The sequence below is a fragment of the Rhopilema esculentum genome, chromosome 8 (genome assembly GCF_057945365.1).
Source record: "Rhopilema esculentum isolate cy_ngs chromosome 8, ASM5794536v1, whole genome shotgun sequence".
Classification (NCBI taxonomy): Eukaryota; Metazoa; Cnidaria; class Scyphozoa; order Rhizostomeae; family Rhizostomatidae; genus Rhopilema; species Rhopilema esculentum.
In genome coordinates this window covers 1,995,673-2,011,044 of record NC_142822.1, presented here as the reverse complement: position 1 = coordinate 2,011,044, position 15,372 = coordinate 1,995,673, and the positions used below count along the sequence as shown (strand labels likewise).

Here is a 15,372-nt window from a genome sequence, read left to right as displayed (position 1 = left end):
GTTGCAATTGCGTGACAGACCTTTTAAGGATACTGCTTTTTGACATTTTTTGTAAGTTTGGAAAGCTTGAAGATGGCTTATAGATTTTGATTAATTTTAACAAATCCTTTACCTCTGCGATGGTAAGTGAATATATTAATCTGATGTAGCTATTGGGTCAGATTTGCATCCTAACCACTTTATCGCAAAAACAGCTTTTTATGAGATTTTATTTGTGTGTATGTCAAGAGCTAAAGCAAGCAAAAGCAATTTTGTAGTATTTAGTAAAAACAAAGGTTGCAGTAATTTTTCCAAGTAAACGGAGGCTTTTTTAAAAGAACGAACGGGCTTTTTCAAAACTGAACCTCTTAAAAACAGATTATCACATTTCAAAGCCAGAAAAGCGCAAACAAGAACTGTGTTCAATGAATAAACAAGGAGCCTTTATGATTTTGATTAATATCCAAGCTTGTGAATGGAAGACTATTTGCTGGTATATCATTTAATAGTATGGTATTTATCGTTGCGCAAGGCCTCAGTTCTTGGCTTCTTTTTTTCAAGTGATCCTTTCTGTAATCAGTTAGAAATCTAGATCATAGACAACTTCATTGTCTAGATAAATGAAATTAAGTATATGTAGTTCCTAAGGCGAGGTAATATGACATTGACCTCTTCATTGCTATACTTTATGCGCTTTTTATAAAGCATAATAAACGAAATTACATTTCATTTATGTAGGAGGAGATGTCATACGGTAATTGGCTCGGGATCCTTTAAAGCAAGATCATTAGAAAGGCAGCGTTTATCTTTTAAAAATTTAGCGGCCATTAAATTATTCAGTAACCTCTGTTGATTCCTTAAGGCCACTCATAACAAGTATGACGTCATTATTTGGATGTCCTGGGTCACATATGCCCAAACATAATCATGTTGGCTCGGCTATAAATATCGTTAGTCTCTTTGTCGTGAATGCTTGCTTTCCTGAATGGTCCGTCTTTGGGAGTAGAATCGTAATTTTCTAGTTTATGAAACAATTGATCATAAAACAATAGCTTGGACTTTTTAATGTAGGAATCACCAGCTTAGCGTTGTCTATATTTCCGTACAAGCAACTTCCAGGTCTTGATGCTAAACGCAAAAAGAATTTGAGCAAAAATCGCTTTTCGGGACGGTCTTAAGGGATCTTTTGAAAATTTGATGAGCTGACCCACTGTTATCCCCTTGATCTATGAAGTCGGCATGTCACGTGAAAGAAGAAAGTCAAACAAACCAGCTTATCACTAAGGTCATTTACTGTTTCCAAATGGGCAATCTACATGCACATATTATTATCTAAGTAGGTAGCAGCCTAAATTGGAACAGGAAAAGAAGGTTATAAGGAGAATTACAATGACTGTGAAGCAGTCGTGGTGAGATTTCTGAACAACACTGCCGACGAAAGCCAACAGGTAAGAATATTTCTCACTAGCAATTTCAGTTTACAGATGAGAGTGCACAATGAATTTTATTCTAAGAAAAACACTTTTAACTGCACCGGAGAGCTAGAAAATATAAATAAAGGATGTCAAAGGATTCTGCAAGGTGTACGATTGCTATGAAGATAGAATGGTATAAGTGTAATAAAACTAAAAAGGAGACGCAACAAGAATGACAGCTCTTCTAAACTGTCTTGGCATTAGTTCATAATGTTGATGGTGATATGTAATTATGGCGAGTCAGTCAGATTGAAAAAAACAGGTAGAGAGATTTTAGACTTCATCTTCCGACCTCCATAAATATTGGAATACTGTGAAATTTTTTGCCAGCTATCGACTTTTCCTTTCAGCATCTGCGAACCTTCAGGTCCAATGATGAAGATCAAAACTTTCATATGTAAAATTTCTGCCAAAGGCAAGGACGACATCCATACAAAAATACCTTCTTGTTTTGATTTGATTCTGGAGTGGTTTGAATGAAAACACTATATCTAGGAATGCCAAATCTCTAAGAATTTCAAGTGATCTGTTATATCAATTTCAAAAGAAGCAAGCAGCTGGTCAATCTTCATCTTCTTTTCTTCTTCAATTAATCATTTAATGTCCAAACCGTCGTATTTTTGCTTTTTTATAGCAAAGTGTGTTGCTCAAAATGATTTTAACAGGTTTTAAGGTTCGCTGGTCATTGAGAATGCTCTCATATCGATAGATAAATAGATCATATGATATCAGAAGCCTCCGTGTTACTATGGCAAGAAGTACCAGAATATCATGAAGTCGTCAGAATAGTAATTGTCTTCTCGGGATATCAAGACATTTTAACACTGAGTTTGTCAAAATTGTTTTAAGCTAAAAAAGTTATAGAGGACGTATTTTATGTCTTAGGAAAATTTTCACAAATCTTTTAGAAATAAATTTCATAACCATTGGCATACTGCTCGTTCTATAAGAACACCTTATTTCTTGCTTAGCTCACTCTTAAGCGACAAAAGTGAAAAATGTCGCGAGAAAATAACGAAAATAATAAAGCGAGAAAATAATGAAAAAGCTTTAGCAAATACATGAACTATCAAACACACAAAATTAAAAATCAAACAAAAGCTTAATGAGAATACTTCAAACTTTTTGGATGAAAGTAACGCTTTCCTTTTTGCTTAAAATCATTTGTCAGCCACAATTTGCAGCTTCACGAGCTTCAATGGTTAAATATCGTTTGACGTTAGTCTCAAAATATCCTGATTCAAAATAATTGCCATTGCATTGCAACCCTACATACCTTTTATTTTCTTTGACATAGCGAGCTTCATTACCTGCCAATTTCATCTAAATATAATACTTACCGTAAAAATTGCCTTCAATAACCAAAGACACTGACTGCCATCTTGCTCTTAATATTTGCAAGTGGTCTGGCGTTGCTTTCTACTTTATAGTAACTCCTGATTTGACGTCATAATCAATTTTTTTCAATGGAATTATTTCGTGTTATGATCTGAAATTTGACGTAACAATGCTCAAATGTTTACAAAGCTTTACTATTGGAAATGACAAGCAATTCTTTGAAATTCATCTAATTCAACAAATTTAAACATGAAGCTGTAAAACACGCACAATGCCTGCCAAAACACTTGCAGCACCCAACAATTTGCATTTAATCTTATATCTCTCATTTCTTTTCCAAAAAGAGAAATACCCTATGCCGTTTTAAAGTAAACTAATATTGTTCCCTAGGGGAGAGGGGGGTCGCTTAATTTGACCTTGAAAACGGACATCATTATTCCAAGACTTTTGGCAGGGATTGTAGACATGAATAAATCTAATGTAAGCAAGCAGACTAGATTTTCTATCTTTATATGCATAACTGATGTTTGTTTTGGCATGTGAATAAATCTAGGAAATTGACAACGATGGCAGAACATAAGAAAGACCGAACGCACCTGCCAAACTAACATGTGAATGGAATTATAATGATAAAACAGATCGTAACAGCATTCTGATTGAGCGACATTTAATTATCAACAGGGAAAAGGGTGCAGAGTTATCATAATTACTTTTTAGCGGAATTTTGTAGGATAATTGTTTAGTGCAAAATGCTGTCCAGACTTGGAGTTCTCATGATTATTTAAAAAAGATTTTGCTGTTAAGCCTGATTTACACGAGACAAATGTTTTCGTGCGAAGCGAATTTTTCGCCGCGAAAAAATAAGCGCAGAAGTAGAGATTAGAAAATTATGTACACAATCCATGTAAGTGGATTCATAACAGATTAGTATGCAAACATTTGAATTTCAAATTGGCGAAAACTGGCTTGAAAGTTTCATCGTTCTACCAATATGCCGGAAATAAAAAAATTAGGCAATAATTTCTTCGAATTGCTGGATTGTCGGCTGCTTATTGGCCTGCTCAACAGCAAAAGTTTTAAGCAGATGCACTAACAGGATCTCGCATGCTTGTGCGAGCTTCGATGGCGACCTTTGCCAAAGTATTTGAAGAAGTTATCCTGGTTTTAAAAATGTAAACGAAAACATCTCTTACCGAAAGATGGAATTCACCCTTCTGAAGACATCCTGAATAAATTTTTCTAATCCAGTATCGCTTTTTGCTGTTTTGCTCGCTTTTTTGATAAATTTAAAATTTAAAGCTTTCTGATAAGAGCACTCTTCGGACAGTCGCCATATTCTTTTGCAATATTCGCAGCGAATTCGCATAAAAATTTCTGCCAGTGTAAATTGAACTTCGAATTCGAAAGAAAAATTCGCAGCTAAAAAATTCGTGGCAAAAGAATCGCTTCGAGCGAAAAATTCATTTCGTGTAAATCAGGCTTTAGAGCATACCTATTAAGAAGGTTGCTGAACGAAGCCAGACGAACATAAAATAAATATATTTTACACTTTTACTTTGAAAGGAAAATGTGATTGCTAATAAAGAAAATTCAGTTATTCAAGTTTTTAAGTACCCAATAAGAATAACTTTCTATTCAAGTACACTTGGTTATTCGAAAGATTACAGTTTGGATTGCAGGTCTGACCATAATTGACAAGAAAATTGTTGTGACAAACTTAGCAAGTGCCTGATACCAAATCTGACTGCAGAATATAGTTGTATACCGGTAACCGATTTATTTTCCGAGATGGCCCCAAAAAGATATTTTTTGGAAGTCACGTGATCGATAATGAACTTATGTTTTTCTATAGTTGCTTGTGAAGGCATACTTTACCATACCATACCATACCATACCATACCATACCATACCATACCATACCATACCATACCATACCATACCATACCATACCATACCATACCATACCATACCATACCATACCATACCATACCATACCATACCATACCATACCATACCATACCATACCATACCATACCATACCATACCATACCATACTATACTATACTATACTATACTATACTATACTATACTATACTATACTATACTATAATATACTATACTATACTATACTATACTATACTATACTATACAATACTATACTATACCATACCATACCATACCATACCATACCATACCATACCATTCGATAACATACCATACCATACCATACCATATCATACCATTCAATAACATACCATACCATACCATACTAAACCATACCATACCATACCATACCTTACCATACCATTCGATAACATACCATGCCATATCATACCATACCATACTATAATAATGATGAATGTAAATAAATTGTACAGAGTCAGGAAAACATTACGGCCGCACGGTCACTGACCGGGGAAAGGTCCACGAAAAACAATAGAAGCTCCTATGACAAACCCAAGCCACGCCCACTTTCTATTGTTTTGTGGGGAAAGTTTGCTTTCTGGGATGTTTTTGTCTGGTGGAAGGTTAACAACTTTTCTGGACTCTGAAATTGTACCAGGAATGAAAAATTGATTAAATGAATGACGACGTTTCGAGCATAGCTGTTATCAACTAAAATTGAAAAGCGATGATAGAATAGTACCACACCATACTATCTCAGCACATAGAGTAAATTAACAATTCTCAAAGATAATTTTGTCATTGCGGGGCTAAAAAGAGTTTCTGACCATATACTTTGTATATTCTTTGAACTTTATAACAATTTTCCAGTGTTTTTAAGGACTTGACGGATGTGACTAGATGTAAGTTATCTTATGGCAGTATTAAGGGCCAAAAGGAGCCATTCCATGTAGTCAGACAACTGTATGGTGTGTCAAAGACCTGTAAATTCTAAATATATCCACTTGGAGGATACATGGTAGTGTGTTCGCTATCGTATCAGATTATTCAAGCAAAAAAGGATAAAAGTTATGTGAATTTGGATATATGTGTGTATGTCAAAATGGCGACCAAAAGTGACTGTTTCGTATAACAGTACAAATTTTGGAGGTAAGGCATGCACCACTATTTAATGAAATCAAACATTAAAATATATACTTGTTGGGGTTTTCGTTTTACTTGTGACTAAATACTTTTGAAATCTTCCTATGTAGATAATGCTATGTGTTATAGATTGTAGGACTTATATAAATTTTATGCTGGGTATTCGTGGAAAGATGGTGTTGGTGGGCCAAAGAATAGATGGTGTGCCAATACTGATCATAAGTCAGGAAAAGCGCAAAATTGCAAAACATGACATACATACATGTCTAAGTATATTTACTTATGAATACGCAGTAAATCTTTACATTTAAAACAGTATAGTATATCTATATGGAAACCTGCCCCGTTTGCTGTAACAACAAACTAGATCCCAGATCTCCCTACGGAACATGATTGCGTGACAGAGTCGAGTACAATCAGGTTGAGATCGATATTAATGTTCTCTGACAAGCTGTGCTTGTTTTTTATGTATGGTCTCATACGACAATAATTACAAAAATGTATAGTTGCAAACCCTATTTTGACCCTATAGTAATTTTAAAGGCTGGTTTCCACACTCTAAGGTTTAATACATACATTGTATTTCAAGATGTCGCACTGCCATGCCCCCTACTGCATATATCACATTATATCAAACCCAAATGTTATCTTTTCCATGTGCGGTATAGCTATATGAATAAATTATTCTTTATGCATTGCCTACACAGGTACACTATATCAACAAAATCGTACACATGCATATAGAATTAATTTCTTCTTTAACATACATACATTGCTACAAAACTTTGATACACCTCTGCTGGCATCATCCGTAGACGTATGGATCAGGTTACCCAGGTGTAAAGGGGCATACTAATCATAAGCTCCGAGATGCTCCACCTGGTGGATTAGGTATTCCAAAATCATCCATTTACATACATTCATGTAACGCAAAAACGCTTTTTCTTCCGGGGGATGGGGGGGGGGGCAGAACTATGGAATAGCTGAATCTGATTGCACTCTAGATAGTTTCAAAAAACTATTGAAAGCTAAATCTATTATATTATGCTTCTTTTAAATACTAATGATGCTTAAATTCTAGAATGCAATCAAGTTTTATTGAAGGGCCCCTCGTCCTTTGATAAAAGAAATATAATAATAACTCAAGGACTCAAGGACTGCTCTCCTTTAAAGAAAAAACTAAAATTATAAAGAAAAAATATTACATCAAAAAACTTCAATTTTTGACAGCGCCCAATGCAACAGGCTGAGGATGGTATTACATAGTATCATCATGGTTTTTTTATCATTTCAAATAGAAAAACATTGTTTTTTACATTATTATGATTTAGATCCTTTTTTTATCGCTAAGTATGTAACGGGGAAGGAAGGAATTGAAGAAGAAAAAGTTAATGAGGCTGAATGACGCAAATTTAGCAAAAAATTATTTAGCAAAAACTCAATGCGTGGAATAGCCTTTAACTTTTGTTTTCACCCCTTTTGCAAATCAAACCAGCAAATGGAAAAATACTGAAATCATCAAAAAATGCTAACATCAGCAAAATCGGAAAAATAATGTACCAAATGAAAGGTTTGTATTTATGGGGTGCCGTTACCGCCAAAATTGTACAAATGCTTTTTTGCAAAATTGTACCTTGCATTTATAAAATGGTATCATCTTTTTTCTGAAATTGTACCTTCTGTTTCACCAAATGGTACCTAGTTTCGAATAATAGTACCCTCTACTTTCTAAAATAATACCTTTTGCTTCATTAAATTGTACCTCGTTTGAAAAAATGGTACCCGCTGTTTTTTAAAATGATACTAGTTGTTTTGTGAAATGGTACTCCTATGCTATAAAATAGCACTTTCTTCTTTGTAAAATGTTAGTCTCTGATTTATAAAATTGTACTTCCTGTTTCATAGCATGGTAGATTTTGTCTTAACCTGATATCCTTTTATTATTTGGAGCCTTGAACTACCAAACATAGAGTATCAAGAGTACTAAGACACAATAGGCCCGAGGACCTTAAATGATTTCTTTTGAAAGCACAATGGAAGCGCTCATAGAAACTGTACGCCAAAGTATCGAGAAGGCGTGTTTTGGTTTAAATGCTAATAACAATATTGATTTTGGTGATGTTTTAATAACTGTTGATTTTGTTGAGGATGCCATCAGATTCATTGCCTCAGTAGTACGCTTGCCTGATAACATCGATTCAGACGCTCTAGCTAGGGAACCATTAACCTACAATGGACACTAGGGTAGACCATGTTTTGACATTTCGGAGCTGCAGATTTTGTCTCTACTGGATTTGGGGTTCTCTGTCCCGCAAATCAGCAGCCTGTTGCATGTTTCTACGAGGACAGTTGAAAGACGAATTTCATTTTACGGCTTGACGGCAAGGGGGCACAGCCAAATTCCAGATTTCCAAACTGTGGTTTAAAGGTCCTTGCAGATTACCTTGGTATAAAGATTTCGAGGGAAAGGATTCGACAGTGTTTACGAAGAGTCGATCCTATTGGTGTAAATGCTCCGACTGAAAAGAAGCAGTGGCATCACTTGCCGGGGTATTTGAAACTGTTGTCGTTGGAGTTGAAGAAAGCTGTGATACAACCCTTGAAAAAAGTCGAGCAGCATCTGCAAGTTCTTTATCCACCATTACTGTGGCTGGGCACACACCGAGACACCACGCTACTGCTCTGTGCTGCTCTGCTGTTTCCAAGACTCCAGAAAAATATCACTTTACAAAACAGAGGGGTATCATTTAACGCAGCAGAAGGTACCATTTTACAAAACTAATGGTACCATTTTATAAAACAGAGGGTACCTTAAATGAAACAAACGGGACAATTTTAGAAATCAAATGGTACAATTTTTCAAATGTGACATGACGTCACATCACTTAAATTAGGCACTTGCTTAGTTTGTCACAACAATTTCCCTGTCTATAAGAAGTTTTGCTTGATCGAGTAGATTCGGGAATGCTCAGAAAGGCAAGGTTTGTAGAAGTGAAGGCAACTAATTGCATACCCAGGGTATCAGAGCCTCAGTGGACCCCACTATTCAATCTTCTTCTTTCATTGATTCACACAAGGATTGAGTTCAAAAGGTTTGAGGGTTAAGACCTCCAGGCATGGCGCCGCTGGGGGCTTTGGGAGTTGAAGCCCCCCTCTTCACTCTTTTTCAAGACGAAAAATGTTTTACCGTCCTTCTATTACTTTTGAAAACAGAGTATGAAAAAAAGAGAACAGTTGAATTGTCTATCTTGAGCAGTTAAATATTTTATTAAAATTTGGTCTGGAAGATGCTTTTTTAGCCATTCTAGAAGGTATAATTTCAAAAAGATTCTTGCGTGCAGAGGCGTAACTTGGCCAATAGGTTTGAGGGGGTGAAAAGGGTTTCTGCCCTGCAAAATGAGTGGAGCCCTGCAGACCTCGTAGCAAAGGTTTGTCTATAGGTAACTAGTGAAATCTTTACCAGTGTAAATTTGTCTTTACCAAGAACAAACTTCTAAGCAATAAATACAAACTTGAAACTTCATTGCCTATGAAATATCTTTTTTTTAAGTGAGCGTAAATTAAATGTCAAATTTAATTTTCCTTTGTAATAAAGCTTATATTTCATGATATATCAAGTTTAGTGAGGTAGGAGGACCCACCTGTTGGGTCCGACGCGAAGAAAATTTTTGAAATTATACCTTGTAAAAGGGCTAAAAAGCATCTCCCAGACTAAAGTTTAGCAAAATACTATACTGCTAAAAAACTGATTATTGTTTATTGGAAAATTAGAGAGGGGGGATGGTATGCTAAAACTCTAGTGATAGACGTTGTGGAAGGAAATAAACGGTAACCTTTCATTTAAGATTGCACATAGTTGTGAATGACAGAGCAATGTTATTTTGATTGGGAGAATTTTATTTCCTGGACAGAAATGTGCAGTTTTTTATCTTGAGAAGGCCATGTTTACACTTCCAAAATGAAAACATTGCCATGATACAGAAAGTAATTTACTGAATTAATGCAAATAAAAGAAAAATAATACAAATATACGTGAATAAGTTAGCAATTGGATCAAACAAAATCGGCATCTTAACAGTTTATTCACTTTTTATTTCATGCACTGTTAAAAAGTTATAGAAAAAATGATAAAAAAATCTTATCTTGACCAAACTTGACCATACTCTCCCAAATGGCGCCGTACCTGTCATGAAAATAATTTACAACATAAATTAATTTGTTTGGACTCAACCTTGCCCTCATAAACTTATGCATCAATCATTGCATCCATTGGCTATGACTTTCGGTAAGAAATGCTTTCGCTCTGCTAATAACGGAGCTCTTCCTGACATACCTGTTCCGTTCTCTAAAATGCAATGTCAGGAAGGGGGGTTTATAACAAATATAATATTTCCATTTCAAAATTTGTAAACGGCCCTTTTCGAACTTCAGAGGTGACGTTTCTGCGTGGCAATAAAGCTCTTTTTGGCGCCCTGCGAAATCGGCTATTTTTAAGATTGGGGGGGGGGTGTCACACCCGCCCCCGGTATTTTCGCCCCTGCTTGCGTGCCTTGCCCAACAGTCTCTGCCCTTTCTAGAACAGTAGAATAACAGATGCTACAATAATTTTCAGAGAATGGCTTATAAAACGAGAAGAATACAGGACATAGTTTCGTGTTATTGCGGTTGCATGCAAGAACTGTCAGACAAAGTAGAAATCACAATACTAGTTGAAAGTCGTGTAATTTAGGCGAAAAGCATGTTACCAGAAAGCATGTGTAGCGACATAACTATGAAACATCAATTTAACTTACAAACTGGTTGTTTCTAGCATGTTCAAGACAGATGGCAAATGGATTTTTTTATTGGTAGCATGTATAAGCATTGCTTCTGCTTGGCGTGGTGTGAAAGGTAAGCAGTTCGGCCACTTTGGATCTAACATTTGTCGACAGGAACACATGCAATGCCGTGAATACGGCATTTTTGATATTTTAAATATGTCTGTAGCGAACGTAGCCTGAGAAACAGTGGCGTAGATAGAAAAATTTCGAATATTGACTTATTTCTGGCTGTCTGTTCTTAATTTTATCGAAAATTTGAGGCTGGATTGATGTTAGTTTGTTCTTTAACTATTAGGGTGTAAACAATGCAATTGCCAACAGGTGTGATCTAAGGGGGGGGGGGTATGTTTAGGCTTTACTTGCCAACAAGGTGAGTGAGACATCCTATTTTTCCAGAAAAGTTTCAAATTCACCAATAAAGCATCCTTGTATGGCAAAAAACTCTTGATTTTTGAGATGACAAATTTGTAAGCGGGTTTCACAGCATTGTTCCAAAACAAATCTTACAGATGCTCAGTCCAGCTTGTTCTTAACTTTTGACAAATTCTGAGCTCATATTTTTATAGAAATGTTATTTAAAGAAGAGTGTAACTACATTCTCATCTTCATCCTCGGTGGCCCCAGTACTAGTCTCGGTAGTTCCTACAGAAACAGTGGTCTTGGGCTATTCTAGTGTTTGGTTCGTCTCAACAGATGCTCGTGAGAGGCAATTTAAAATAGGAGGGATGGGGTGGAATATAAGTGGCACCTCCGTTAAATGTAAATAGGCTCTTCAGCCTTTTCCGAAAAAGGGGACACGCGCTTTCTGTGCCCCCTACCCCGTGCCACCACTTCTATGCATTTTCCAGCATAATGTCATAATCATCAGTAAAGGCAGATAAAACAGCTGCTAAAGTTTCAAAAGCTTATGATCTCTAAGACATTATTTGTAATTCAAAAAATTAAGAAATTAGAATTTTAATGCAGAATACTTCATATTAGTTTACAAGTAATGCAGAAAAGGGGTTAAGGACCAAGAGGTTTATCCTCCCAACAGTTTCTGAATGCACCATACACAATTTCGCCTTGCTCTTTGTTTTTAACAGGTTTGGCCTTTTCAACTCCCTTAATCCGTTATTACTCCAAAGCCCTTGAGTTATAGGCCCTCCTTTTGAAGCCGAAAAACTGTCTAAATACGACAATCGTTCTTTCAAACCTGGCCTCCCATTCCAGCTAGAGGAAGTAATTTGAAAGAACAAGATCTCTAGAAACTATTGACAGATTCCAAAGGTTTTTATTTGTTACTTTCATGTTCCTTTGCTGCAACATTTGTTCTATTCGCAGAGCGTTTGAGATGCATTTGCAGTGCTGGTAGTTGTTTAAATTGAAAAATGTTTTATTCATAATAAAGCTACATTTTTTCCTCCATTGTCGATTATAAACTGCCATAATGAAGATACGTTAAAAAGATATTACCTTATATAAAAGAGAGCCACAAGAGGCTTTGTTTAGTAATCGTTCTCTTTCTCTTCAAAGATCCATGGCCTGAAGATGATGATTTTGGAATGGAAATGATTCACGATGCAAGAGAAGATGCTATCCGAAGATGCCAAGAAAACTGCAAAAAGGAGGTATCGCGAAAACATGGAAGCAATTGGGCGGTATTTTACTATTCACGGAAGTGTAGTTGTGGCTCAGGATCCACAGACTCGGACCCTCGGTCTTTCAACCAAGACACAGTATATGTTCATGGTGATTTTTATTCTTTATCCATTATTTTTACATCACGTCTATTGTTTAAAGAGATCTATGCTCTACATGCGCTAAATTTATGATTTGTTACAATAGTAAGTAGGCGGCTATGGTAAGTCTTTGGTCGGAATCCACTTACCCTTAATAAAAGATATAAATTATAATCGATAATATTGATGCAGATCGACAATTTTGACAAAAAATTTTATAAGAAAAATTAAAATCATTCTTTCAGTATATTACTTGCTGTCACAATAAGGCCTAAATAGATCCAGGAAATAACTGTCTTTAATATCAATATACCACTCAAATTCCTAAATCACTCAAACTTTTAACTTTTATTATTCCGTTTCATATAAAAACATAACTTGATATTCAAAGATATTTGTGTCATAAGATGTATAAACACCTTGAAAATTGAATAGCTTAATCTTTCGTGAAACGAAATCTTTTTCAACGGAAGCAAGTATTCAAGAGCAGTGCTGTCGTAACAAAATTTATATTGGGGGGGGGGGCTGCCCATTGTATTCCTCCTCATTCAGTACACAGTTATAAAGGAAACATACTACAGTTTGACAATTATTTGGGGCTCTAGCCCCCTCCCCCCAGCCCGCCGGTCCCGACGAGCCTGAAGAGTAATTGTGTATTAGGCCATAGCCTACTTTGTTGCCCAAAATTTTAGATAAAGAGAGTAATGATAAAGGGAATGGAAACCTCCCCCTTGTATTCATTTTCTTTTCTTATTATTCTTTGAAAGTTTCTTGATAATAATCTATTGCCCTTTAAAACAGAAGTAACTGTAACTTTTTTAGAGGAAAAACGGGAAGAATCATACGCTTATGATTCTCCAGGGCCAGTAACAAGGCGAAGAATATGCAGAAGACGAGCAGACAGACATAGGCCTTGTAAACATCCTTCTGCAGGTGCACGGTGGGAGAGGCATACCTCTAGAAGAAGGTATTATGCTCGAAGGAGGTACTATTCGCGAAGAAGGAGCCCTGCACGTCGAAGGGCACATTATTTTAATTTGTGATTTGTTTACTCTTTCTTTGACATTCGCCTTTAACAAAGAATCTCTCCAAGAGGTTGAAATAAGAAGAGCTTTTAAACTGCTAGCAAGAATGCATGCCCCTAAGAGAAGTTATTTTTGTACGTTGGCAAGCTAATTTATGATAATTAATGCATACAATTATTGTCTTTGATCGTCTTTACAACCAGGTTCATGGGAAAAAAATCCAACTGCTGCCATGGGTTTTGTTAAGAGTAATGGCAACAGATTATGACAACTGTTTAAATATAAATAGCAAACGGTGTAGATATTTTTGTTTTTGACGTAATTTAACTTGAACAACTTCTCCCACCAGTCAACTCAAAGTTGATTCTTTCTAAAAGGTTAATCTTTCTCCCTTGTTATTTAAAAACTAAACCAGCTCAATAACTTGTGACTGCTTTTGAGCCATTCCACAATTACAAACTTCAGGGAGCAGTTTCCATTTCACATCGAGAAACAAAAGATTCTGCAAATCGATAGTGATAACTAAAACAATATAGACTAAAAGTGTAGAGATGAGCAGGGTTGCCATTAGGCCGTTTTGACGTCCAAATTCTTCCATTCTGACCGTTTTTCAAAGCTGTTGCCCGTCGAAAATTAATTTGGCCAAAAAAGCGAAAATTGGCCGAATTTTGGCTGCATGTTGGAAGCCACAAAAAAAAGAAAACGACAACTTTAGCAAAATTGCAAATGACGAAGCAACAAACAAAGTAAAATATAACAGAAAATTGAAATTGAAAGCTAGTGGGAGCTTTTTTAACAAACAAAGCCATTTTTGATTACACTATTATTCCACAGGTCGTTAGGGGTGGAGGCTTTGGACCAATTTTTCCGTAAAAATGACGCATAGATTATGTTCTGGAGAACCAGAAAATTTTGTCATTTTATTAGGATCCTATGTATCGAAGAGGATTTCCAACAAACCATGGTAGAAAACAAGTCAATGTTCACTGATTGCCAAGAAAATAGTAATCACATTTTTCGAGGAGATGAAAATGCCAGAATTTAGGCCAAAGCCCAAAAGGCTCTAGGCTGCGGCAAAGCATTCTTATTCAGGATAAAGAGTGGATTTGATAAAGAGCAAATACATGGTACTCTAACTTACTGGTTTTAAACAATATTTGCACAATTTCAGAACAGGTTATCCTTGAACTTCAGGCGTCTATATATTTATCTACGGCTAGACAATCCTAGAAATATTATTCACATATTATTTACATCGTATCAGCTGACCCGAAATAGACCATCGAGAATAGCAATTCTGGTTTTACAGAAATAAAAAAATTGTGAATAAGTAAACGACTTACCTTTCATTGTTAGACTTGGATCATATTCAATACTGTGTAACAATACTTTTGTTTTCATAGAAACGAACTTGACTCCTGAACGCAATAAATCTTTTGCTTTGTACACGCCACTTGCTTTGATGTCAAATTAGGCGCGAAAAGTCACATGACCTCCTTCGCAGCCAAAAAATTACTGAGATGGGCAATACAAGAACTTGCCTCCATCTTCGAGAGATGTATTTTATTTTCAAATTATTGGAAAATCTTTATACTGGATATATCTAGCCTGAGATGCGAGGAACTCTTCAAATCAGTTTTCCAACTAAAGAGATCCTTTTCGGTACTTCGCAGAAAACCGAATTTATCCCTTCCCTAGAAAATCCCATTGCATAAAGGAACATATCGTTGGAAAAACTAAGCTGGTTCACATATTGTGTACCAATAATGCTACAGTGGTTTCGTAATCGGGAGGAGCCATATCTCTTACAATCCCCCCCCCCCCCCACCTTTTTTCTAAGAAAATGGGCAAAAACATACAATTTTCTGTTTCTTTACAGCCATGCTTAAGAAGTCCAAAAAATTGTCTCACCGCAAATAAATTGAAAGTTTTCATGAAAGTTGACGTAAGACATAGACTTCAGATA

The 15,372-nt window shown here is 35.9% G+C and overlaps 1 protein-coding gene across 1 annotated transcript; it reads left to right on the top strand.

Moving 5' to 3' along the window:
- The first annotated feature begins 10,540 nt into the window (after positions 1-10,540).
- Positions 10,541-13,765, top strand: LOC135694972 (uncharacterized). Its single transcript, XM_065213882.2, has 3 exons — positions 10,541-10,730; positions 12,176-12,391; positions 13,204-13,765. Exons 1-3 carry the CDS (start codon positions 10,652-10,654, stop codon positions 13,422-13,424), a joined length of 516 nt encoding a protein of 171 aa, XP_065069954.2. The 5' UTR covers positions 10,541-10,651; the 3' UTR covers positions 13,425-13,765.
- Positions 13,766-15,372: the final 1,607 nt, after the last annotated feature.

Bases quoted from the DNA above. Each gene is read 5' to 3' on its own strand.
- LOC135694972 (XM_065213882.2), top strand. From the start codon at position 10,652: ATGTTCAAGACAGATGGCAAATGGATTTTTTTATTGGTAGCATGTATA. The intron at 10,731-12,175 runs GTAAGCAGTTCG...TTCTCTTCAAAG, and splicing joins TGCTTGGCGTGGTGTGAAAG to ATCCATGGCCTGAAGATGAT. The intron at 12,392-13,203 runs GTGATTTTTATT...TAACTTTTTTAG, and splicing joins AGACACAGTATATGTTCATG to AGGAAAAACGGGAAGAATCA.